This window comes from Melanostigma gelatinosum (assembly GCF_949748355.1).
Source record: "Melanostigma gelatinosum genome assembly, chromosome: 1".
In the NCBI taxonomy this organism is placed as follows: domain Eukaryota; kingdom Metazoa; phylum Chordata; class Actinopteri; order Perciformes; family Zoarcidae; genus Melanostigma; species Melanostigma gelatinosum.
In genome coordinates this window covers 9,059,360-9,083,118 of record NC_136634.1, presented here as the reverse complement: position 1 = coordinate 9,083,118, position 23,759 = coordinate 9,059,360, and the positions used below count along the sequence as shown (strand labels likewise).

General features: G+C 40.7%; 3 protein-coding genes across 4 annotated transcripts; 2 read left to right on the top strand and 1 right to left on the bottom strand.

The window, feature by feature from the left end:
• Window positions 1-95: 95 nt before the first annotated feature.
• On the top strand, window positions 96-3,212 carry LOC306782489 (cytochrome c oxidase subunit 5A, mitochondrial-like). Of its 2 annotated transcripts, none has more exons than XM_079275882.1 (5): window positions 96-243; window positions 1,110-1,226; window positions 2,010-2,131; window positions 2,261-2,382; window positions 2,478-3,212. In XM_079275882.1, exons 1-4 carry the CDS (start codon window positions 171-173, stop codon window positions 2,372-2,374), a joined length of 426 nt encoding a protein of 141 aa, XP_079132008.1. In that variant the 5' UTR covers window positions 96-170; the 3' UTR covers window positions 2,375-2,382; window positions 2,478-3,212. The 2 variants fall into 2 exon arrangements, with proteins under 2 accessions (XP_079132008.1, XP_079132009.1); XM_079275883.1 differs by having other exon boundaries at window positions 2,472-3,212.
• A 1,920-nt stretch (window positions 3,213-5,132) lies between these two features.
• Window positions 5,133-14,099, top strand: LOC306779872 (AT-rich interactive domain-containing protein 3B-like; the record flags this gene model as incomplete). The annotated part of the gene is made up of 9 exons (XM_079271943.1): window positions 5,133-5,159; window positions 5,830-6,432; window positions 10,160-10,234; window positions 10,337-10,409; window positions 11,090-11,273; window positions 11,914-12,164; window positions 12,564-12,839; window positions 12,937-13,026; window positions 13,949-14,099. 9 exons carry the CDS (start codon window positions 5,133-5,135, stop codon window positions 14,086-14,088), a joined length of 1,719 nt encoding a protein of 572 aa, XP_079128069.1. The 3' UTR covers window positions 14,089-14,099.
• Window positions 14,100-18,467: 4,368 nt separating this feature from the next.
• LOC306783488 (uncharacterized protein) lies at window positions 18,468-21,795 on the bottom strand (the record flags this gene model as incomplete). Its single annotated transcript, XM_079277156.1, has 7 exons — window positions 18,468-19,308; window positions 19,645-19,705; window positions 20,505-20,657; window positions 20,761-20,883; window positions 21,370-21,456; window positions 21,532-21,614; window positions 21,711-21,795. 7 exons carry the CDS (start codon window positions 21,793-21,795, stop codon window positions 19,109-19,111), a joined length of 792 nt encoding a protein of 263 aa, XP_079133282.1. The 3' UTR covers window positions 18,468-19,108.
• Between the last annotated feature and the right edge of the window lie 1,964 nt (window positions 21,796-23,759).

Sequence of the window (23,759 nt, the reverse complement as noted above, 5' to 3'; positions counted from 1 at the left end):
AGTCACTTCATTGTATTACAGTATTTCTGGGTCAAAATCTGATCAGAACCTCTGCAGTTTGCACATGCGCAGAACGGAGATCGCGTACGTAACGGTCTAGGAAACTGAGCGCTGGCTTCCTCTTTCAAAATCTCACCGGTTCGTGTCGTGTTAGCCGGCTGTCCCACATCATGTTCAGAGCCGCCGTCCGACTATCTGTCTCCGGGGTCCGGAGTTTAACCCGTATGCAACCAGGGTGCAAAGGTATGGGTTCACCTCTGAATGTTGCTCCTGAAGCTGACTGGGCGAAGTTCAAACGGAAATCCTGTGTGGCTGTCGGCGCATGGCTAACGTTAACTGATATTAGCTTAGCAGCTTAGCCGGTGTATCTTATCACGTATAATAACGCGCCTAACTGTTAAACGTGTATGTGTTTCAGTCAAATTATGTAGACTTGTGACCAATACTACTAATACCCTTAAAACCCGGATGTGTGCTGTTCTGAAAACGTCTCCGTGTTGAGCTCGTTGGTGTCTGTGTCCTTGTCATGACCCGGTGCAGAGGCTCCAAATGGGGCCTGTGTTTCTGCTGCTGATGCTAGTCGCTAACATGCTAACTAGGTTAGTTAACTGTGTTCTGCCAACTAGCTAACTGCTAGTCGCTAGTGTGCTCTGTACATCAACTTATAGTTTGGTAAAAGACAGGAAACACGTAGGTTAGCTTAACTCTATATATAAGCCAAAACTTAGCTACATTATCTTTGTCAGGGAAGTGCAGCTGTAACGTTAGATGTAGCTGTTATTACAGCTTACGTTATGTAAACTATATGCAAATCGTCTGATTGCCACAGTCTCTTCAATATATTACGAGAATTAACGTTAACTATAGCAGAAATACAAACGTCCTGGTTGCCTGTGTGTGTTCCAGCTGGTGGGTGCAGTAGGTTGGTCATATCAGGACGTTGGCAATGATCCAGATGCATTACGATACTAGACTGCACTTGTCCTTACTCACTGTAGAGAACACACCCTTGACTGTTTCTTGTCCTTCGTTACCTGACGCTAGGCGCCATTGTAAATGCATTTTATTGGTGAATCGCTCCAACTAAAAGTTGTGTTTTCGTCATGCAGCTCTTTTGGCCTCGAGGTGTTACTCTCATGGGAAGCAAGAGACAGATGAGGAGTTTGATGCCCGCTGGGTCACCTATTTCAACAAGCAAGACATTGACGCATGGGAGCTGAGAAAAGGTATGTTTGTGGATGTCAGACAATGATTTAAGACTTATGTATGTATTGAGACTTAAAGACTCAATACATAAGGTCCAACGGTGATCGCAGGGGTTAACACGAGGAAGTTGCATTCCTGTGATGAGATTATTGATTTTCTTTTGTTCCCTCACAGGATATTACTTTAAGGAAGTAAACTATAAACTGTATCGTAGTAAGATTACAAAAATGCAAACATGGTTGACGTAACATTTTTTTATTGAACTAGTATGCAAATTATATTTTCCATAAAATGTGCACTGAATTTTGAATGGGTGACACAGCTGATCTGTCTGTAAATGGGATCAGTGTTGCCATGATAACTTAACGGGGGTGAAAAGCTCCGTCTACATTCAATACCAGGGCCAGGTTTTATTGGGACGTTTTCAATACCAGTGCCAATTTTTTTTTTTGTCATTTAAAGGTTCTCTGTTTGATATTCAGAGCATCTTTCTTGGTTAAGGCCACACTCGGACAGACATTAATCCTGTTACAAAGCAATTTTAACAGTTGTGCAGTGTTTTGAATGAATAGAAAAAGGCACAACAGAAGAAATATTTTGAGTTGCAGAAAGGAGCGAAACAGTGAAAAGCTCATTACAAAATGATGAGACCAGATACTTGTGGAAATTGTTCAGTAGGTACTCCTAGTGTAAAAATATAGAATATCACCAGCCTTATCCTTTCAAGCCACAGAGGAAATTAAGTAAAAGTGTTCAAATCAGTCTCTGTTCTCCAATTCAAGAGATGTCATTTCTTCTTTCAGGAATGAACACATTAATCGGTTACGATCTGGTACCTGAGCCAAAGATTCTCGAGGCAGCACTGAGAGCCTGTCGGAGGTTAGACGACTTGGCCAGCGCCATCCGAATTTTGGAAGCTGTGAAGGTAAGAGGAAAAAGAGCCCCTCCTGAGCTTGGTAATATTTTTTTCGGGGAATGTTGCCAATCATCATCTTTGCTTATTAATCGTCATACGTTAACGATTGGTGTGTTTTAATATTTGTCATTTCCTCAGGATAAATCTGGCCCTCATAAAGACATCTACCTGTATCTGATCCAAGAGCTGAAGCCAACATTAGACGAGCTCGGCATCCCGACACCTGAAGAGCTCGGCATTGACAAAGTATAGATTAGAAGGTAATGGTGTTCTCTGATCAGTCATGTGTGTTTTTCCCACATCAGGTTGGTCATTGGACGGAAATCTAACCGAAATGTTGTGTGTTTTGTTTCAGACCAAATGACAGTGGATATCCCCAGGACACAGAACCCTTGTACTTAGCTGTTTGCCTCATATGATGCGTATGATATTTAATTTGGCCTTTATTAAGTTCTTTTGCTCGTAAAATATTGATGAACATGATAAAGGGAAGTGTATCTTTATTGAGTGTTCGCAAGTATTTTGTGATATTTTAAATAGTTTGAAACAATACACTCAGTTAATTATAAGTTGTTTAAATGGAAAGCACAGCATCACTTGTATGGTTCGTGTCTGTATGTCTCGACATTCTTGTGTGAGTCACATTTTGCCACCAGGGAGCAGCGTTTTCACATGAATGTAAAAATCATCTTACTGTACTCAATCTACATTACATCGGTTTTAATTTCACGGAAAATGTACATGCTTGTAAAATAAACATCTTCATGTAATGTTATTATAGCAATATATATAAATGGAATATTGCTCCTGGACATACTAAAGACATATGACAACTTAAATTATTATTTTCTTGCAAGATTGGGACAGTACGAAATACTTGCAGTTCATGGACATTTCAGGATTTAAAAGATAAAGAATATTGTGATTAGTATTATTATTACTACCATGAATGCTACTTTTTATTGGGATGAACAAAAAATACCTCTGTGTCGAACTAAAACAGAAGATGTACTCAATGCTACAATTTGTATTTTTTGTTAAAATAACCTGATTTAAGTAAATATTTCAGAGCTTTTTTTCTTTACTGTAACTGTTGCAAGTATTTTCTGCTATTTGGCAAAACTGCGGTGCAGTTTAAAGGGGTATTAACAAGTCAACGGTATTTAAATGTGTTTGATGCCTGGAAGCTCTAGTGTCCTTGGAAAACAATTACTTAATAAAGCAAGCTATTTTCACCAACTTAAACATATAAATGCATAAATCTACCATTCAGGGCTCAACAATAAAGATTGTCCACTTGCATGTGGAAACTAAAATGCCACGTTGGGCTAGTAAATCTAGCAACTGAGTTGCTCGATCAGGCAAGTGGTAAAACATAATTAAACTCAGTTTTTCTCCAGATCTGATGACAGAAATAGCTACGGAGTGAGCCATCTTGCTTCCTTCTGTTGAGTTGCACATGTGCAATTCCAATCAGGCAGTCAAGAGAAAATGGCGGCTGGTAAAGAAAGTTTATGAGCTGAAGTGCAGGCAAGCACTTAAACTATGTTGGAAACAGGATGTTTGTTGGGAGGCATCAGAGGATGTGGGTGAAACTCCAGAGTGATTACTTAAGGATTAAACATGACACATAACGTGGTCTTTATTTGATAACTGATGCTAGTTCAAATATTTTTAAAGGGGCAATTAAAAATGTACTTTGGGCAAGTAGATTTCTGAGCCACTGGTCCGAACTTGTGGCATGGAGGAAAAAAACATGAACGTGAAGACGACCAGGAAAAATAGAGTAACTGCTAATTCAATTAGTCACGATTCTGCTCCTGCTATGAGGCCACTTCGAGTCAAATTGTACTTATCTGAGGGGAATTCGTTTTGTATGGTTTGCCCTTTTCAATTACAGGAATTCACCATTTAAAAGCTTGTGTTAATGAATTATGTGATTTATTTCTCAATTTAAGTAAAGTGTCTGCCTAACACTCAGAAAATGACATCTTGAGCTTAATGAAAGTATGAATTGAATTCTTGACATCAAAAAGTAGTTTACTCTAAACCTTTTTATCCACCAACAGCATCTACCCATCTAGAGGCGTTACTATAAGCAAGGTTCCAGTTCCAGTACTATGTCATACAGTATTGGGCTGCTCTTGGTAACAAAGTGAGATGTTCCCCAAGTTGCAGTTAAAATAGTTTTTGTTGCCAGGCAAAAGTCAGAAGCCCTATTTGTTGTTTGAGCTCATTGAAACCATTTAATACTGAGTGATGAAGTTGGACTGCAGCACATACATTGATGGTACCACCATGACCGAGAGGAAAATGGAAATTTCGTTGCAGTACCTCCAACAGATGACCTTTGCCGGCCTCTTTTATACACCTTTTGTGAAATGTTCCTAATCCTGCCCCCAAAGAAAAAAAAAAGAAGCACAATGACTACTGAACTGAGACTTTATAGACTGAATTAACATGTTTCTGCTGTGAAATGTCACTGATTTAGCGGTGGAGGGGGGAAACGTGTCCTGTGGCTGTTGAGGTCAGACCCCGTTACAATGTGAATGAAGCAGCTCCAGACTGAAATGTTTTTTTTCTTCATATTTTTTAAGTAAAGATCGTGTTGTCTCAATAACTATTCCAGTAGGATAATAGCAGTGGGTGGGTGAAGTTCCACAGATATGCCAGAAAGAAGTGTCCCACTTTGCCAGTACAAACCCACTTTACGAGCTTTACGCACGGGGCGGGCCTTTCATTCATGCGAGTTGGGGGTGTAGGCCACTCAGCCAAAGACAATCAAAGATGTTTGAGTTTCCATGCGCAGTGACCAGGGAGGTAAAGCGCAGAGCAGTTTTACCCCTCCTCCAGTTCTAGCTCCGAACACTCAGGCCTCCCAACAACGGGGGCTTTTAAATCACATTTGATCAGAGGAATCTTTTTTTCCGTTAAAAAGAAACTGATCATGCGATGCGATTTATTTCTGCCGGAAGGAAGAAGGAACAACTAGATATAAGACCTGTTGGCGATGATGGATTACTCAAAGGCGCAAATGGTGAGTGTCGACGACTCTCTGGTAACGCTCCTACTCGTGTTTGTTACAGTAACAAAGCAAATGGCGATTAATCTAGACTTTTTCAGGACCATTTGACCTTCGTGGACTTAATCTCGCTTTATTTTGGAATTAGGTTAAGCGTTTTCCATGATTATTAGTGTAGGCCTTGTTTTCACATTAGCCGCACTGTAGAATAATTCATTTCCATTTAAAAACCGAAAAAAACTTTGTGAAATAACCTAACCCTAATCCTTTCATATTTAAGTAGATTTTAACAAAAGCGAGGATACATAAAGTCTTAGTGAGAAGCATTCTTTTATCCTGCTACTAAATTATTCTCAACTAAATTAATGTAATTATTGTCTGAAGCCATTAAGCTTTGTCTCACTTGAGCTCCAGACAGCTTATTTAAGTTTCCCTTTATATGACTTACATTATATTGTTTTGTATTCCAAAACAAATATGTATAACTTTATTCAGACGATATACGTAGTATTTAATCAACACATTCGGTTCATATGTCTCTTTTAGCCTTCTTATACTTGTTCAATGCTGTTTCTTTTATTTCATAACTTTGGATAATCTTTTGTAGTATAAAAGCAAAAACACAAAATCAAACATTTTCTCATTAAGTTGGTGATTTTAATTTGTTTTGTTTTTTTGTCCGTAGTCAAACTTATCCGAGGAGGGCAGTTCAGCTGGGTGTCCACAGTCCAGCAATGCCGGGGTGAAGCTGGAGGCGGTGATGGAGCAGCTGCAGAGACAACATGGGGCTAAACTGGAGATGAACCTGCAAGAGAAACATATTCTCCACGCCCAGCTCTTGTTTGCTCAACATGCTGCCTCTGGCTCCAGACTAGAATCTGCATTATTTGGCAAAGCAGATGGACAGACCTATCAAGCAGCTCAACAAGCTTTGAAAAGCCATCTCAGCAGAATAGATCCAGATGAGGAAGATGAAGACTCTGATGAGGAGGAACAGGAAATGATGGAGCCTGACGAGAACGACGAGGTGGAGGAAGACGATGAGGAGGATGTGGGGGACGGGCCTCATCAGCAAGTGAAGAAGCCTGGACTCCAGCAGGTTGCAGGCTTCCCTTTCACTCCGTACTCCACACCTCTCTCGTCTGCTGTGAAGCAAATGTCAGAGTCTCCGCCTTTAGCAATAAAACAGGAGCATGAGGAGAAGGAGCTTCTGTCTCCTGCAGGCCAACACAACTTCACGTCACCCAATGGCTTCGCTGACTGGGGCTATGACGAGTCATTGAAACAAGTAAGTCATCTAAGTTAGCCATATTGTTTTTCTTCGCTGTTTTGTTTACCATCTTTCATAGTGAACGCTTCCTCTCATAAATTACATATACAAATGCCATTGTAATATCTCTGTCCACTCTTCGATGGATTAAAGTGATTATAACTTCATTTTGAAGTAGCCAGAGCCTCAATTCAAGAACTGAACTGTCTCTCCCTGTTTGCTGGTGTGTGTTCGAACTCTTATTATTAATTGTTGACTCAGAGTCCTCCTGTCCTCTCGCATGCGGGGTGAAGGAGCGTCTCCTTTTGGCAAGATGCCCGAACTTGGTAGTGTTACTGGCCAGGCCAGAGATCTCTCCTTCTGCTACGCTGCACCTCATTTCTCACACTCTTGGAGAAAGTGACCCCAGCCACTGGCCGAGCTAATTGGTCTTGGCTGTGGTCCAATCCTAACTGTTCAAAGCCACTGGTTCAGGCCTCACAGAGATGAAGTCAAAATGAGAGCAAAGGATTAATGAAATGGCCTCAAGCGTGTATTAATGGACACGGTTGGCTTCAAGGGTTAATTGATGTAAGGAATTGCCCCTTTACCCAGAAACCCCTTTAGTAATTAACCCTTTTCTCATTGTACCAGACGGCTCTCCTTTTAAAGCCAAAGTTAGTATTTACGAGTGCTTTCCAACAGATATGTTTGACTACTGACAGTAAACAGTGGGTCCCTTCGGAGATTGTGTGTGTATGCATTACCCTTAAAAAGGCCCCACTTCAATACACTACATTATGATTAATGAGGCCTGTGGCCAGAAGGACAGCTGGGTTAGTGCCTCACAGTATACCAGCAAACAGCTACCCATAAAGTTTACTTCCAGGATACTTCCAGTGGAGCAGAATGGGCTGTTGGTATATGTTATCAGTTTTACACATTTCATGTTCATCATTTAGAGATATGTCATATTTTTTCTTCCCTCTCTGTTGCCTGTGTTTTGGTCCAAGTAAGACGTGGAGGGAAGAGTTACTGGCTCTCTAATAGTTTAAATAATGTGTCGGCTCTGTTTTAAAACGACTCGCTTGTTTAGAAACCTCATTACTGACGTAGCTCAGTGGATAGGTTCGCATAATTTAGCCGTCGCTTGGCAACACTTAATGGCAGCCTTTTTCAACTGCAAGTAATTAATAGATTATATGGCCAGATAATTGCATTTCCTTTTGTCAAACCAGCACACAACACCTAGAGCAATGAAGAACATTTGTTCTGGTTTAATGAAAGCACAACGACGAGTTGTAAAAATAACTTGTGTGTGAGACACAGTTTGGATTCTGTGTTTGGCTCGCTTGAAGCACAGGAAACCTCTCTACCATAATTGATCATTTAAACAAATGTTTGAGAGACGTTTGCTTTGACCCATTTGAGTGAAGATTTCGGAGGGATTGCTTGTGTTATTTAACTTGATCCTATTTTCTGTGTTCAGTTTATCTAAAAAGCATTCTAGTTTTCTTCATCATTCCTAACTAGTTTGTAGGAAACATTATTGAGCTTAGCAAGCTTTTGTTAAATGGCATTTGTGTTTGTTTTGGTATTGTTGGGTTTGAATTTGAAAGCAGGACTCCTTCAGTGGTTCACTTTGTTAGCTTGAAATGGGGTCTTCTTGCAAGTTAATGGTGGCTGGTTGAAATGATTGTAAAGATTGACTCTTGTTACCCTCTTTCCATCCTAAAATCAGCTCCCTCTCGAACGTCTTTCGCTTTTTCTTTCAGTAATTTCATTAATTACGCATCTTTGAAGATGTGGACATGTTGTACAAGCCTCACCATGCGGGGCAGCCATTGTTCACTCCTTGTGTGCGGTCTCGATGTACACCCTGACTTGTCTCATGGGCGGGGAAAAGGGCCCCTGTTTGCTCTCAGTCCCAGTTCACCGCACAGCAAGGGGCCAGATACTTTGTCTTGACTTGTTCGGGTTGACTAAAGACCCAATCATTTAATTTGGATTCGACTTTTGATCCCCCTGTGGTTACATTGACATTACGAGAGTGATATGTATGTCTGCTCTGCTGGAGCAGCTGAATGATTTTCATGAAGCTCATTATAAAAGGCAGCTTCCATATTTCTTAGGGGCATTCCACATAAAGTGTCATTTATTTGGGTTTTATTTTTTATCTTGACTGGTTGAACAGACATACTTTCAGAGAACTACTTTGTGTGTTTATTAACATACATTAACCGGATAATTTGTAATTTGTCATATTTAAAACACAATAACAACGAGCCTTTTTTTTAACAAAACAAAAGAAACCCTTTCCTGACCTACATACTGAATACTATCAGGATTCCCAGGGCTGAATGTGTGAAAAATGTGTGAGCAATTAACTGAAAGCTCTTTGTTAATGGAGCCACAGTAGGTCTCACTTGCTCATCAATACGAGGGGGGAAGGGTTTTATTTCCATTTCATGGTGAAAAGACTGGGATGTTTATCTACCTTCACCTCAATAAGCTCTCTGCTGGGGGAGTAGAAGTGCTTTTATCAGACATTTCTAAGCTGAAGCCATTAGATGCGTCAACAGCTGTGTCGCCACAGAGGCAGTTGTATGTGTAAAGTGGAAACAGTTACATATTGTTCAACAACTAAAAACAGGAATATCTTCTTTTTTTTTTTACAGAGGAAATGTTGGTGTTTACAGGGGTCCATTAAAACAGTGGTTCCCAGCCCAAGGAGCAACTTACTTCTGTATTTATTGGGAGAAATTAAATAAAATTTAAAAAATCGATTTAGAAAGTGCAGTATGTCTTCATCAGTCAGCTGTATAACCTGTGTTTGTGATTTGGAGTGTGTGAAATAAACAGTTGGATGAAAGTATTGTACACATGGTTGGCTGAACATAATGGATAAATTGTTAAAATGTGATGGTTTCAAATATATTCAAATGATCTCTGATGGGGCTGAGGGGGAACATCTGCATTAGAATTATATGTAGCAATAACATCTCAGCAGGCTTTTTCTTCTTTTACAGTGCCCCGCTTTAAACAGACACTCCCTTTGAGAAATATAAGTGAATCATTAGAAGTATATAAAATAACACTAGAAACCATACAAGAGCAAACTCAAAATTGCAAGGCATCCAGTACACATCCAGTATTTACTGTAAACTTCCAGTTCAGTGTAAGTGAAGTGACACAGAGGTGTGGTTAGTAGCTGCAAAGTCAGCAAAACAAAGCCCCTTCCCTACTTGACAAAAACCCACTTACACCCACTAACATCTGCCTTTTGTCTTTTCGTGGGAAAGGTTACAATTGCTATGAATGAGTCTGCAGTAGTCACAGGGATTTATCGGCTCCAGCTCCGATCAGCAGTGATGGAAATGTGAGATCCAGTTGGAGGAGCTAGTTGTTGCCCCATTTCTGGCGCATGGCTATGTGACATACAAACATTCAAGTAATATGCTCTCCACAAATAAAGAGAAGCTTTGTATAGGAATGCTATCGCACCTCAGAGTGTTTATATAGTGTGTGTGTGTGTGTGTGTGTGTGTGTGTGTGTGTGTATATATACAGTATATATATACACACACAGTAAGACCATCCATTGTGCATATCTGTTTTAGTCTGAAATAAGCAATTGGGAATCACTAACACAACTTGCCAGTGTTTTTGCCATGCTCTCTCCATTAAACTCATCATATAATGCACAAGCGGGACAATCTGGAGGACTCACATTTGACTCGTGTTCCTCTGTATGTGTGTATCTACAGAGAGGAAATGCTATCTGGGCCGAGGAAAACGAAGGAGGAAAAATAAGAGGAGAACCATCCAGGGACTTTGCCAAGGTAAGAAGATTTAGTGGATGCATGTAAATGAGAAAATGGCTGAAATAATCACAGAGTAAAAGGTGATTAGCTTGTTGCTCTTTTTTATTTTTTAACTTCCAGCTATATGAACTGGATAATGACCCACAGCGGAAGGAGTTCCTTGATCAACTCTTTGTCTTTATGCAGAAACGTGGTAAGATTCCGAGTTGGAGCTGGTTTGGTTCAAATACTTTTGTTTTTGTGAGTAGCTATGGGACACCTTTCTGGTATGTTGAGGAATTACTGCAAGTGAATGCAACAACACGCGCAAGTTTTAATAATATTCACTTTAAATTCCATATACAACTGATGGATTTAATTATTAATTGGTTAACAGATTGTCATCACTGTCTTAACTGGTGTTTACTCGTGTCCACGGAGGTCATGGTAACAGAAAATGACTATCTTAAGCACCTTGTTTCTACAATTGCTGTTAGCCTCCTTGCTTAATTGGCTTTACTTCAAGTAGGGATTGCATGGGTTAGCTGTCAACCCTGTGATTGGCCGCCACTGCTGGCTCTAAAATCCCCCCCCCCCCCCCCGCGCTCAAATCAATGCAGCAACAGAGCTGCTGTGGAATTGTCCCCACCCCCATCCATCTGAAATAAGCTTCATTAGAGAAGTCTATCCACGCAGATTATACATGCTAAGCCATATTATCAGGTTAATTATCATTAACCTCCGAGACTAAGGGCCGTAAATGAGAGTATGTTGTTCTTGTTTACCTTGCTCCTCTTATCTTATTGCGTGCCAACTTCTCAGAAGTATAATTCAAAGGCAACAAACCCATTTCATTGGATTTAAAGTGTCTGTGTCCTCCTCTCACTCATTCAGGAACTCCTGTGAACCGCATCCCCATCATGGCGAAGCAGGTGCTGGATCTGTACAAGCTGTATAAGCTTGTGACAGAGAAGGGAGGCCTAGTGGAGGTTATTAACAAGAAGATCTGGAGGGAGATCACCAAAGGTCTCAACCTCCCCACATCCATCACCAGCGCAGCCTTCACTCTCCGCACCCAGTACGTGTCTTTCTCATTTTTATAATAATTATTATAATATTGACAAATAAATTGGATGTATTTGTACGCCATGTGGGTGGCCTTTAGTAATGATTGCATTACAGTATTCAGTTTATCACATCAATAAATATCTTTATTTATATATTTTCAAACTTATATGAGAGACATTGACTACGTTTTGAGAAATTATTTTATTATTTAGTAGTTGTTACATTATTATTTGCTATTATGTTTGCCATACTTTTTTCATCTTGAAGGCAGCTATGTAATTTACTAAATTATGAAAAATGTTCATTTCGTTCAGCAAAATAACTAAATAATTAAAAGTAATTTCTGTAAAGTAAATCCCCCAGCGTTGTCATCTTTCTTTCAGATTAGTTTATAATTGTTTTTATGCTGTGTGTATATCTACATGTAATAGTAATTAAAGAATATATATATACCGTCAACATGAACACAGCTTGAGTAAGTAAAACACAAACATTTCACAACACTGATATTTTCATTGTCTTTTCAGTGAAGAGGGAAGCTACTTCATGGATGCATTAAATGTTTGATCTTTTACACCCAGCTTATCTTTATTTTAATTTGGGGCTGGTTTGCACCAGATCAATTGACAGATTACAAATGTCTCTTGCAGGTATATGAAGTACCTTTACCCGTTTGAGTGTGAGAAGAAGGGTCTGAGTTCTCCAGGAGAGCTGCAGGCTGCCATCGACAGTAATCGCAGAGAAGGTCGACGTCCCAGCTACACCAACAGCTTATACCGCTACTCCACCTCCCCGAGCTCCGCTTCACATGCCCTCCTCTCTTCACCCACCATGCAAACCACCCCGACCGGACACAACGGCCTAAATACATTTGCGAGCGCAAATCTGAAGAGAAACACAGGTATGACGCATTGTGTGCTGTGTAAGAAAACTGGTTTCCCTGATTTTGTTTATTTTGCAAATCATTCTTGTCTCAAGAAAGCCCTGTTGGTACTTTGATCACCATGATAAAATACCTTGGATTCCATATTGTTTTATTCCAATCCATCAGAAGACTACTTGATGATTAAAGCATGTTTGAACTATTGTAACCTTTTGTGGTGAACCAGGATTTACGATACTTGTGGTTTAAATCTTACTGCACGTTTAGCAGATTTATCCTTTTTTTCCAGTTTCATAGGCAGAATTATGTTTCAGGCATATTTTGAACTTCTGTCTTGCTTTGCTTTTTCTTTGTGCCATTCTTCTCATTACACAACGTGTTTACAATAATTCTCGCTGTGGTTTTTTTACTGATCAGATGAGATGTCAACCCCTGTATTACCCAGTCGGCTGCCCATGGCTCTGGCCCTGGGGCAGCAGCAGCAGCAGCAGCTGGCACAAGCTGTGACGTTGGAGCAGTTCAGAGAGAGGCTCGAGCGAGGAGCCGGAGGAGCTGCAGCCGATGGTCCAGAGAAGAAAATGATGCGGATGGCGGAGGAGCAGCAACGCCTCATGCAGCAGGCCCTCCAACAAAACCTCCTGGCCTTTGCGTCTCACTTCAACCCCATGAACCTCAAACTTAACAATGGACATGGTGAGTGGCCTTCGCTGGGATGATACATGAGCCTGTCGTCACTTAACATGATTTCCGGAAAGTCCATAAATTGGAGTATTTTCTTTTTCTCCCACAGAGAGCAAACAGGATTTGTCTCTGAGTATCTCCACTAATGGAGCAGCCAGTATCAGTGTATCTGTTGAGGTCAATGGCACCGTTTACTCAGGTGAGTAGTTACATTTTAACAGGGTTTTGACCTTAATGTGTTATAAAATAAAAGAGGCAGCTAGGAAATGTATTTTTATAAAAATTTAGCTGGTTACAAATTTGTTATAATTTAATTTAATTTTATCTGTTTTATATATATCTTCTGTTATCTTTGTAGTCAATTTTAATGTACATTGCGAAACCAATGCTCATTCTTGTGAGATATGAGACTGCACTTTACAATACATCGCACTTTAACAGTAGAATCTCGGTTTACTCTCATAGTTCTCGGTTTACACGAATAGTTTAGCAAGCAGGCGTTGAGTTTAAAGACTGCACAGCGAGCCCGGCTCTGTCAGAAGATAAACATCTCCTGTAAACCTCAGTGATTAACATGTTGTATCTTGTTTGTTTTCATCTGTGCAAAAGCAGTGTAAAAAAACACAAGTTGTGGTTTTAGAGGGGGTTGTGTGCCAGACTAGTTCAAGGCTTGGAGAAGTGACTTCCTTCCGCAATGTGTTGTTTATACACTGTTTAGGTACGTATTAAACAAATATGTCATTTGTTAATTGATGGGATTTGTTACCTTTCGACAGTGCTAGGCTAGGCCATCCACTTCTATTCTGTATGCTAAGCTAAGCTAGCCTGAGTGCTCATCTACGGTAACTCCCAGCAAGACGCAAATTAGCGTCTTTTCCAAAATGCTGAATTATTCCTTTAATACTCCTGTATTCTACGGTCTCATTTTACTGTTTTAATCTGTATCTCTATTGTGTGTAGACTGCAGCACTAAAGGCTTTATTCTTCTGAATATTAAGTACTGAATGAATTCAAATTCTCCCTTGAACTTGACCTTGGAATCAGTCAAATGTGACCAGTTAATCATTCAACACATCTTTTTTTTTATGTCTATTTGTTTTAACTTCATCTCTGTATTGCAGGAATGCTGTTTGCCCAGAAGTCAGCTGCTCCCGTGGCGTCACAGAACATAACTCTGACAGGAACAAATGGTTTCAGTGCCATGTCCTCCTCACACAGTCCCTCCTCTTCATCTTCCTCCTCCTCAAAGGGACCACATTAAGCCTCACTGAAGCTAAATAATGAATAATACATTTCCAACACGCATACATCTCTTGTCCGGCAAGAAGTGTGTAAACTATACTGCTGTTTGCTTGCACACCTCTACCAGTCGACCTCCTGTCTGTTCACTCAAGCAGTGCAGTCCTTTTGTGAAACTCAGCCGTAACACGTGAGGAAATCTAGCATTTGTTTTTCCATTTTGACGACGTAATGTACTTTTAAATGAGTCTTGTCAAGGGGACATTGATATTTCACCTGAAAGGCTAACATATTTACCATAATATAGATTCAGATCATAGTTACCTTTTGTGCCTGTTAGAAGCTTTTCTGTTTTAAAATGTAGTGGGATTCATGTCTAAAGGGCTTTACAAGGTTTGTTCAGAAGTGTCTATAGAGCCTCGTTGGGTGTCAACTGCATTTATAGCTAATTATGGAACCGTCCTGTAGCTGCCTTTCTCCATAGTAGAACAGTGTGGTTGCCAAAAGTGCAGCGAATGAAGACCAAAAAGCCTGAGTTCAATGTCATAGCTCCTGTCTGTATTTGTAAATATTTGGTTTAACCCGAGTTCATAGTTTGTACTTTTCACAGCAGCTTTCAGGGATTATGTACACCATCGGTTTCCTTAAAAATGAGAGGTTTGCTGCAGTTTGGATGGATTTTTTTATGTTTTGTATTGTGTTTCATTTCACTCTTATTTAATCATTTGTCTCTGCATCAAATTTACAGAAGTTTTATTTCAATTCAGCTTTGAATTGAAAAAGGCAAACAAATGGAGACACTGTTTTGCTGGGAATTGTCTGTAGGATGGAAGTGATTCAACATTTACCTCAATTGACTTCCCATGTTGGTAAGTTTCTCTGGAATTCATTCTGGACTCAGGAATGGTCTCTGGACTCATCATTGTTAAACTGCATCTCATTATATATTGCAGTGTTGTATTTGCATAAACGCAGAGAATGTATCACTAATGACCTCACGCTTTTGACAAGTGAACACTGAAACACTTCTACCTCACTCTTCTCGAGAAATATGCAATACTTTGTACGTGGACAATCAAGTAGACATATCAATCATGCAAACAAATGTCACTGTGAGCTTTAAAAATCAAGGTCATGTGAAACTCTGTTTTGGTCTTTGAATACTGTATTTCTTGGACTTATGGTCATGAAGAATAAAACAAGCTTGTGTGCTGTAGAAAGACTGTTCATTTTTTACAAACAGTCAGTCTTACCTTTGTGAATCCCTCAGGGCTATACATGTATTCTTAATGCAGCGGGGCCTCCGGCAGCAACCAGCCCGCCGCAGACAGACCCAGATGCGGCTTCGCTGCCTCCTTCGACATGCAGTCGTAAGCTCCGACGAGAGGAGGAGAGCTGGGAGAGCTGGGCCCGCTGGAGGGAAGGGTGGCACGGGAGAACCGGGACTGAGCGGGGAAGACTCAGATCCTACTGCAGTAAAATGACAGGTTTTCTTACGGGATTCTGGTGCTTGGAAACACTACCCCTTTTGTCCACAGGGACCGCCAAAATCAACCCAAAATGAAAGATTGCAGTCGCTTTAATATCTTTAATGGAGAACCTGAACCGGTGAACAATTAAGAGATTTATTTGTTAAACAATTCCTGTCCTGGATTTTAATTATCATTTAAATAGTGTTCCTAATTTTGACATTGGTGACAAAGCCAATTTGTAAATGTGGTTTTCACAATAGGTGTTATTCTATATCAGATTAAGTTTAAAAAGGTGTGTGTGTGTGTGTGTGTGTGTGTGTGTGTGTGTGTGTGTGTGTGTGTGTGTGTGTGTGTGTGTGTGTGTGTGTGTGTGTGTGTGTGTGTGTGTGTGTGTGTGTGTGTGTGTGTGTGTGTGTGTGTGTGTGTGTGTGTGTGTGTGTGTGTGTGTGTGGAAAGGAAGCACAGGAAGAGTCCATATTGAGAGTTAATTCCTGAACTCTGCAGCAGACCGATATGACTTATGCTAATGGTGATAAAAGCTCATGAGTCAGAGGATGAGGGCGGGGCATGTGTTGCAGGATTTACTGTTGGGATAGTTGTTCTGTAGTGATACTGCTGGATTGGCATCTAGAACACTGTAGAAAAAAAGATGCTTCAGGCACAATTTAGAGGCATTATGAGATGATATCTCCGCCCACAGCCCCCGCCCGCGTGGGAGCAATAATACCGGTCAAGTCACTCTGCAGATGAGGAGATCACTGTACTGGGATGAAGACTGGAATATACTCCATGTGCAAGTAGGGACAGCAGGATGATTTTTTACAACTTTGAACCAGGAAAGACATCTGAACATTGCTTGACTATAGCTATATGAGAAATCATTTTTTTCTAATTATGTAGTGTGCAGGGTTTTGCGACTAATTTTGTTACTCAAAGCTGAAATGTGTGATTCAAAATATCCTAGATGTTTTTGTGCCTTTGTGACTTTTTTTTCTCTCCAAAACAATGGCTTTGATTGACTGAGGCAGAATCATGAGGGAGATATCTCCAGCACTGAAAGCCAGAATATGTTCTCATAAGTCAAACTAATGATCTTCTCCACTGGGACCTCTGGGTTTCTACTTGTGGATGTTTTGAAATAGGCTCTGACAAACCTTCGGCACACTGTTGGCACCATGCCTTACCATGATGAGGAGTACCCAGGTCAGCCTCTGTGGCAGTCTGTGCTGCTCTTCTGCTGTAAGGGCATGACTGAGGGCATCATGGTCATACTCTTCTTCTGGCTTCTGGTGCAGGTCCTTTTCACCAAACAACTAGAAGGTATGGTCTTAAAGGATTGGTTCATTTGTTTTTTGGTCTAAAACAATACGCACATGCGCATATTTACATTAATTGGTGCAATGTTTGTTTTCAATGTGGGCATGTGATTTAAAACACTCCTTCAACAGTACTTTGATATGAAACATTGGGTCTATGCTTTCAGGGAAATGGGGTAAAATGGATGTTCTGTTCATGTAATCAACGGTAAACAGTTTTTAAATCGGTGCCAACTGATCTTATTATTCTCTTTTATGTCTACAGTTCACCTCCAAATTCTCCTTCTGGTCGGCCTGATAGTCTTTTGTCTGTGTTTGGTCCTGGGATGTATTCTGTGCTGCAGGACAAGTCAGATTTGTGCAGGGAAAGACAAACATCCTGTGACATCAGCACCATCTCCTGCTGAACCTGTGACCTTTGCCCAGAACCCGCCTCCCTCAGCAGCGACGACAGCGTCCACGCAGCAATACGAGGAGCTGGATGTTGACATAGTGGAGTACAACCTCCACTTTCACCAGCCCTGCGCCTTCGGAGCGTGAATTTGCATCTCTGCCATTCTCTAAACGAGCTAGAGCTGCGTCTGAACAGAAGGAGCAGCCAAAGTCTTATTCTTCCCTGCGTCGCCTCAGCACACCACCACCAACATCACCCCTTTATAAACCCATTGATCACAGTCATGCTTTCCTGTCTACATTTCCCAAACTGGGTCTGTTGTCCAAAACATGTAAGGCTCTGCAGAGGCGCTGCATGGTGACGGGAGATAAGATATCTTATAATGAACACAGCAGGCTCACCAGCCCCAGGGCTGTTTCTCCTTCTATGCCTGAAGAACCAATTCCACTGGCTCCGCTGAGCTATGGCTCCAGTGCCAGCTGCCAAATGCCAATATCACGGAAACCCTGCCTCCATTTCACTATGGCCTTCTCCCCAGAGCAGCAAACCCTGGCAGTCACTGTCCTGAACCTCACTGGGATGCTCCACAGACTGGAGGATGTGTCTGTGCTGGGAATACGTCCTTTTTGACCTGCCTCCAGGAGACATCAGTCAGCTGCCCCTCATGCTCGAGTTCATAATCGTGCAGGTAAAGATTGCTTTGGGAGCTCACGATCACAGCATAAAATGCATTTCTGTTGATTATACATTTATTTGTAATGTAACCCTGCGAATTTCACATTCCTGCTCAAACTCAGGTCCCTTCAGAAGGTAAAGTTCTTGGTCGAGTCCTTATCGGAGCTGAGGGTGCAGATGCAGGACGTGCTCACTGGAGAGACGTGCAGCCTTCAGGTGGAGCAGGCACGCTGGCACACTGTACAACCTGAGGCTCCAAAAGATCTATTTCATGACCAGTGGACCTGACGTACTGTATTAACAAAATAAGATATTATACGTCACATTTACCATGAAGTGTACACTTTGTGTATCAAATGATGCGTTTACTGACAGTTCCAATCGGTGGATATGTGGGAACTCTTGACAATGGCCTTATTTCAATATCAACCTGTGTATGGAAAGGTACAGTAAGTGCACAAAATGACCTTTGTAAATGTAAGTTCATAATTTGTAGGCAGAACAATATATTTGTAAAACAGAATTTTTTTAATGCATCTTTTACAATTTTGGTGATCTATTAAATATTTGGTCTCTGAACACGATGAAGACGATTAAACTGATCTTTATTTATGAATCCTGAAGAGTCACTCCAGTATTCAGTCTTTGTAACTAAAATACATGTTGTCATTCATTTGAACACGTAAAACACACATGCACTTCAAATTCTAACATCACATGACGCTCACAATACAATAGGAATAGGCGTGTTTCTATTGTGAAGTGAAATGTTAGTGTTTTGTCCTCTTTTAAATCTGGGATGTGATACCATTTCACTTTTTGTTTTTTAACTTGCTCATTGTATTTTTGGTTTAGCACTCCACCATGTATCCCATTGTTGAAGAGCAACCTCCTTTTCCAAAATATACATATACTCTCATGTGCATCTGTAATGATTGCCATATCACATCATACAAATAAACACACTTATCTATAACAGCTTGGTGGCTTTTAGTCAAACTTTTATCTGCGGTAAAAGCATCCACCAAGTTTAAATTGTTGAAGTGAAGTTCTTAAATTGAATTTGAGTAAAAGGTTATAAGGCACAATGTTGGCTGGTGCAGCGCCCTGTAATTGCTGGTCTAGGACTTTATTGCACTTTATAACAGTACATAGCAACTTTTGCCCAATGCTTAACAAAACACATCATTTGTCCTTTTCCTCCTCTTCCTCTTCATCAGGGCTACATATATCTACAAGCTCAGACAGGAATATTCCATCAGGATAGAGGGATGGTGGTCTTTTCTGCTGCAGGTCAATCTCGTCTGAAAAGTGACGAGACTTGTCTGATAGTTTCTTTGCAGTAGGAGGGCAGTCCTGAATTGGTTGTTTGCACGTTAGTGTGGCTAAATCAGGAAAAATGGGGAGCAATAATTATACAAAGATTAATACTTCAAAATGTCATATCAATTGTGTATTTTTACACATGCAGAAGTCAGAAGGCCACAGAAAGCAGAAGAGAAATGAATTAAGATCGGGGACTTATCCACCAATAAAGTAACTTGTTAGTTCATTTAACAATGTGCTCCATGTTGTTTAGTCCACTGTATTTGTGGATATGCCCCTGTCTGAGATAAATACATGACTCCTATGGTTTTCCCAAAGGCTCCAAACCATAAACATGGCACAGATCACAGCACAGGTCGACACTAACGATTATTACACTGATGCATTAACGTCACCTTGCAGCAGATTCTCATTGTTTGCCTTCAGATTGCAGATTTCCGCACTCAAAGATGACATCTGGCAGAGGACAGAACGGTTACAAATCTCTCGTTTCATCTTTATACTGTGTGATAAGACAGACATATTCTCTATTTTTAATGAATGCTTTTGACAGTAGATTTTTGGCACATGTCACTTTCAAATAGCAGCTAAAACAGAAGTGTAAAAGAGGGCAACATCATCTTATTGTAAAGTGCAACTAGCTGTTCAGCATTTAGACCTTGATCTTTTGATACAGAGTTTATCATGTTGTGTCTGGATGTTACTGACTTGTTCTCATGTCTGTTCTCATGACCGTGACACACTGTAACTCTTCTCTATCCTCTTATCAATGAGTCAAATGTTCCAGCTGACCGGTTCACTCCTCATCTTTAAATCTGATTATTTAGAGTAGAAAGAGTCATATGTGAGATTACAGCTGAACTACGTTTTACATGGAGTTGAAGTGGTTGTGCAGCCAGGCGGACACCCCTCCCTGTGTGCTGTTTGCTCTTTGATTAAAGCAGAAGCTGGGATTAGTGCACGTCCGTGTGTGTAATGAAGGAATGTGCGGGTAGGTCTGCTAATTATGTGATATAATCTGTGATTATGCCATGAATGATATTAATTTGCATCAGTTGCAGTTGCTAATACGTTATTTATGAAACATGCAGACAGGCAAATACAGATGGTCTTTTGAGGTGGTGTGGTGGCTGGAGGTTGTAATGTTTATGTTTTAGTCATTTAGCAGTGGCGTAAAAAGCCAGTTTAGACTGTTTGTTTTTGGAGGTTCGACTAGGTAACCATTCCACTTGGTGCCATTTTAAGCCCTTACAACCTGTTGGCTCTGGTTGTGGAAGTTTTCCTCCTCATGAGCCTCTTCTTCCTGCTTTCCCTCCTCCCCTGTTGGCCAGTCACTGCCCTCCTCGTCCTCCTCAAACACTGGCATCAAACCAGAGCTCTGCTGCCAGATCCTCCAGTCCGCTGGATTCTGAATGAAAAAGAAAAACAAGATATTTCTGCACATATTCACAAAATAGTGAAATCTTTTTATCTTTATCAGTTTGTGTCGGTGCTGCTGAGAGGTTCCTTACCCTCACAACTTTAGATGTTTGGGAGCAGTCTTGAGGTGCGGAGGCTCCAGTCTGACCTGCTGCTGATCTGTTGTGAGCCTGTCCCACCTCCTTTCTTTCTTGCCCCTTAAACAGACTCTTTAACTTCACACATTATAAGATACAGTACATTCCGCCGAGGCATTTGCAACAGGTATGTTGTCAACCTCTCGGTTTAACGTGTTAGCATGCTAACATTTGCTTCATAGCTGTGGTAAAAGAGGTACTGGAAACTTTTACTGAATTAAGTAAAAAAGTACAAATATTACAATCAAAACATTTTAAAGAATCAAAAGTAAAACTTGTCATTGTGCAGAATGGGACATTTCAGAATAATTTACATCATATTATTTACAATTATTGATGCATTAATGTGTACATCACAATAGTGCCGCTGGTAAAGGTGGTGATTTTAATTACTTTATTTACTTCTTGGTTGCTTGTGAATTTCAGCAAAGTCATCAACGTATCCTCATACAACGGTTCTTATGATATATTGAACCAAAGTAGTGAACCGACAGGCGGACATGAACATCCATAGAACCGTTGTTTTAAAAGAAAACCTGAAATCATGTTGGTATCAATATGTACCTGCTCAGTGACCATCCTCCTCTGCTGGTCCGTCTCTACATTCATTTTATCCTTCCTGCCTTCAACAGATGGTTTCTGGTCTTTAACCTGTAGACGAGGAGTATTTTATTATGTCCATCACCAGTAAAGGATCTTTAGAGGTGTTGTTTTTACAAACTTTACCAGGTAAAGCTGCCCCAGTGTTTGAAGCTTCTGGACTGCCAGTGTTTCCTCCTCCGGCAGCTTGTTCGTCTCTCTCCTGCTCTCTGAAAACATGTGACATGAGAAAGAATCTTCAGAGCTCAGCCAGTGAGGAAAATCAACACACTATCTTCAGTTGTTTTTTAAAAGTTGGGTCCAACCTTCCAGCTGGGCCTTCAGTGAGTCAGTGGTTGAGATATTTGCTTGGCCTCCATCATCTTGATCATCTTCAGAGTCCTTTTTCATGAGCGTTCATGGGAAAGAAACATGGTGAAGAACGAAGAGATGTGCTGGTTAATCCCACATTCAATACACCTGCTGGGTCACAGTTGGTTAAGCACAGATCTATGTTGGATTTGATTCATAAATCGATGAGATTGCATGTTTTGGGTATATAGCGACTGTACTTTGAGAGCAGAACTCTTGAGTTGAGCCTCATTTTTTCCCATCTCTCGCCGCCTTTCTAGACGCTTCAAAGCGTCTTCCCGATAACAGTAACAATGAAAACCTGTCCACATTCACACTTCTTAGTCTTTAAAACAACGAACCATTCGTACATTTTTCAAAGAAGGCTTAATTTCCACTCAGTTGCTTCTCTCTTTCTGACAGTTGCTGCATCAGCCTTTGACCCTCACTGCTTTGTATACATACATATTAATCATTAACGTTAACTGTCAGTAGATACTCCACACACAAAATATTTACTCCCCCCCCCCACACACACACACACACACCCACAGCTTATTATGAAGTTCAAATTCAGTTCAGTGAGAGAGGAGCATGTTGTTACCTGAGGGGCTTTGTTTTGCCTGCCGTCGGAGTCTGATGGCGGCTCCCATAACAAAGAGGATTGTGATAAGCTGATGAAGTGCAAACGATAAAGAGAAAGATCACAGAATTTCATTTTGAGCATTTTGCCGATGGTGCATTTTGAAAATGAAAATCTCATCAAAATCCACTCACACTGTCTGTGTTTCTGTGTCCTCAGTTTGAACTGAGGCTTCACTGCCTGCAAATACAAGGTCACAGCACTTTACCACCCCCTTGTGGTGAAGAATAAAAATACACTTGCTTAAAGAGTAATCTTTTTGAGAATATTTGCAGGTGCCACAGACTGCTGAGGAAGAAGTGCATTTGCCTTTAACTTTATATCTGTGAAGCAGAGCCTGACTCCTGCTCCTCTCCAGCTCTCGTTTGCATGCATCAAGCTCAGTCTGTAGGAGTGAGTCTGACTCCTTCTGTTAAAAAACACATTGTTAAATAACTCCCTTTGCCAGATGAATAGCTTCTGCTTGGAGCTGAAAGTAGATATTTTTTTCATTTTTGAATGTAGATGCATCTGAATGAACTGATGTGGAATGAAGTTATTTTTAAGGGATGGTCTTACTTTGTTCCTGGAGTTGTTCCTTTTGAGTTCCTCTCGCTCCTCCTGTGTGGACTGCAGTGTCAAAGTCACCTTTTGCCATTTCTCTGCCCAGTGTGAGGCCGCAGCTTTTAGTTCCCCGATGCTCTCGCCTCTCACTGCATCTTGTTTTCGATGTTCCTCTTCTTGCAGTTGTTGCTTCTCCCTCTTCTCGAGGACCTCAGCCTCCAAACACTGGCACATATCTTGCAGATTCTGTTTCTCTAATTCCAAAACTCCCAAAGATTCCCTAGATCATTTTTCAGTTTAAAAAAAGACAAGGTAATTGTAATATATTATAATAAGTTTTTCTTCAAATATTGAAGAATAGTGCTTGTTCAACATCTCACCCAAGCTGGCGGCACTTCTCTTTCATCTTCTTTAACTCATCATGTCCACCTTCATTCATTTTAATCAACAGTTCTTCTTTTTCTCTGATCAGCTGAGATCGTTCTGCCTCCACAGCTGTGATCTGTTTGGAGCTGGTGACCATCTCTGCCGTTACCTCCTGTAGCTGAGACTGTGATGTTGTCAGTTCCTGCTTAATCATTTCCAGCTCACATGTCAGCTTTTCATTTGCCTGGCGTAAAGACACAACAAGGATCATTTTAATAAAGAATTCAGAAAAAGTGAAATTTAACAAAAATATGTCCACTTCAGGCTTTTAACCTCTCTGAGAGCTTTGTTTTCTCCCTTCATCATAACAGTTTCCTGATCCCGTTTGTTGTTTTGAGGCTCAGTGTTACATCCCTCAGAACTTTGTTGGGCTGTCTGCAGCTGCAACTCCAGGACATGGGCCCTCTGGTGC

Bases quoted from the DNA above. Each gene is read 5' to 3' on its own strand.
- LOC306782489 (XM_079275882.1), top strand. From the start codon at position 171: ATGTTCAGAGCCGCCGTCCGACTATCTGTCTCCGGGGTCCGGAGTTTA. The intron at 244-1,109 runs GTATGGGTTCAC...TTCGTCATGCAG, and splicing joins TATGCAACCAGGGTGCAAAG to CTCTTTTGGCCTCGAGGTGT. The intron at 1,227-2,009 runs GTATGTTTGTGG...TTCTTCTTTCAG, and splicing joins CGCATGGGAGCTGAGAAAAG to GAATGAACACATTAATCGGT.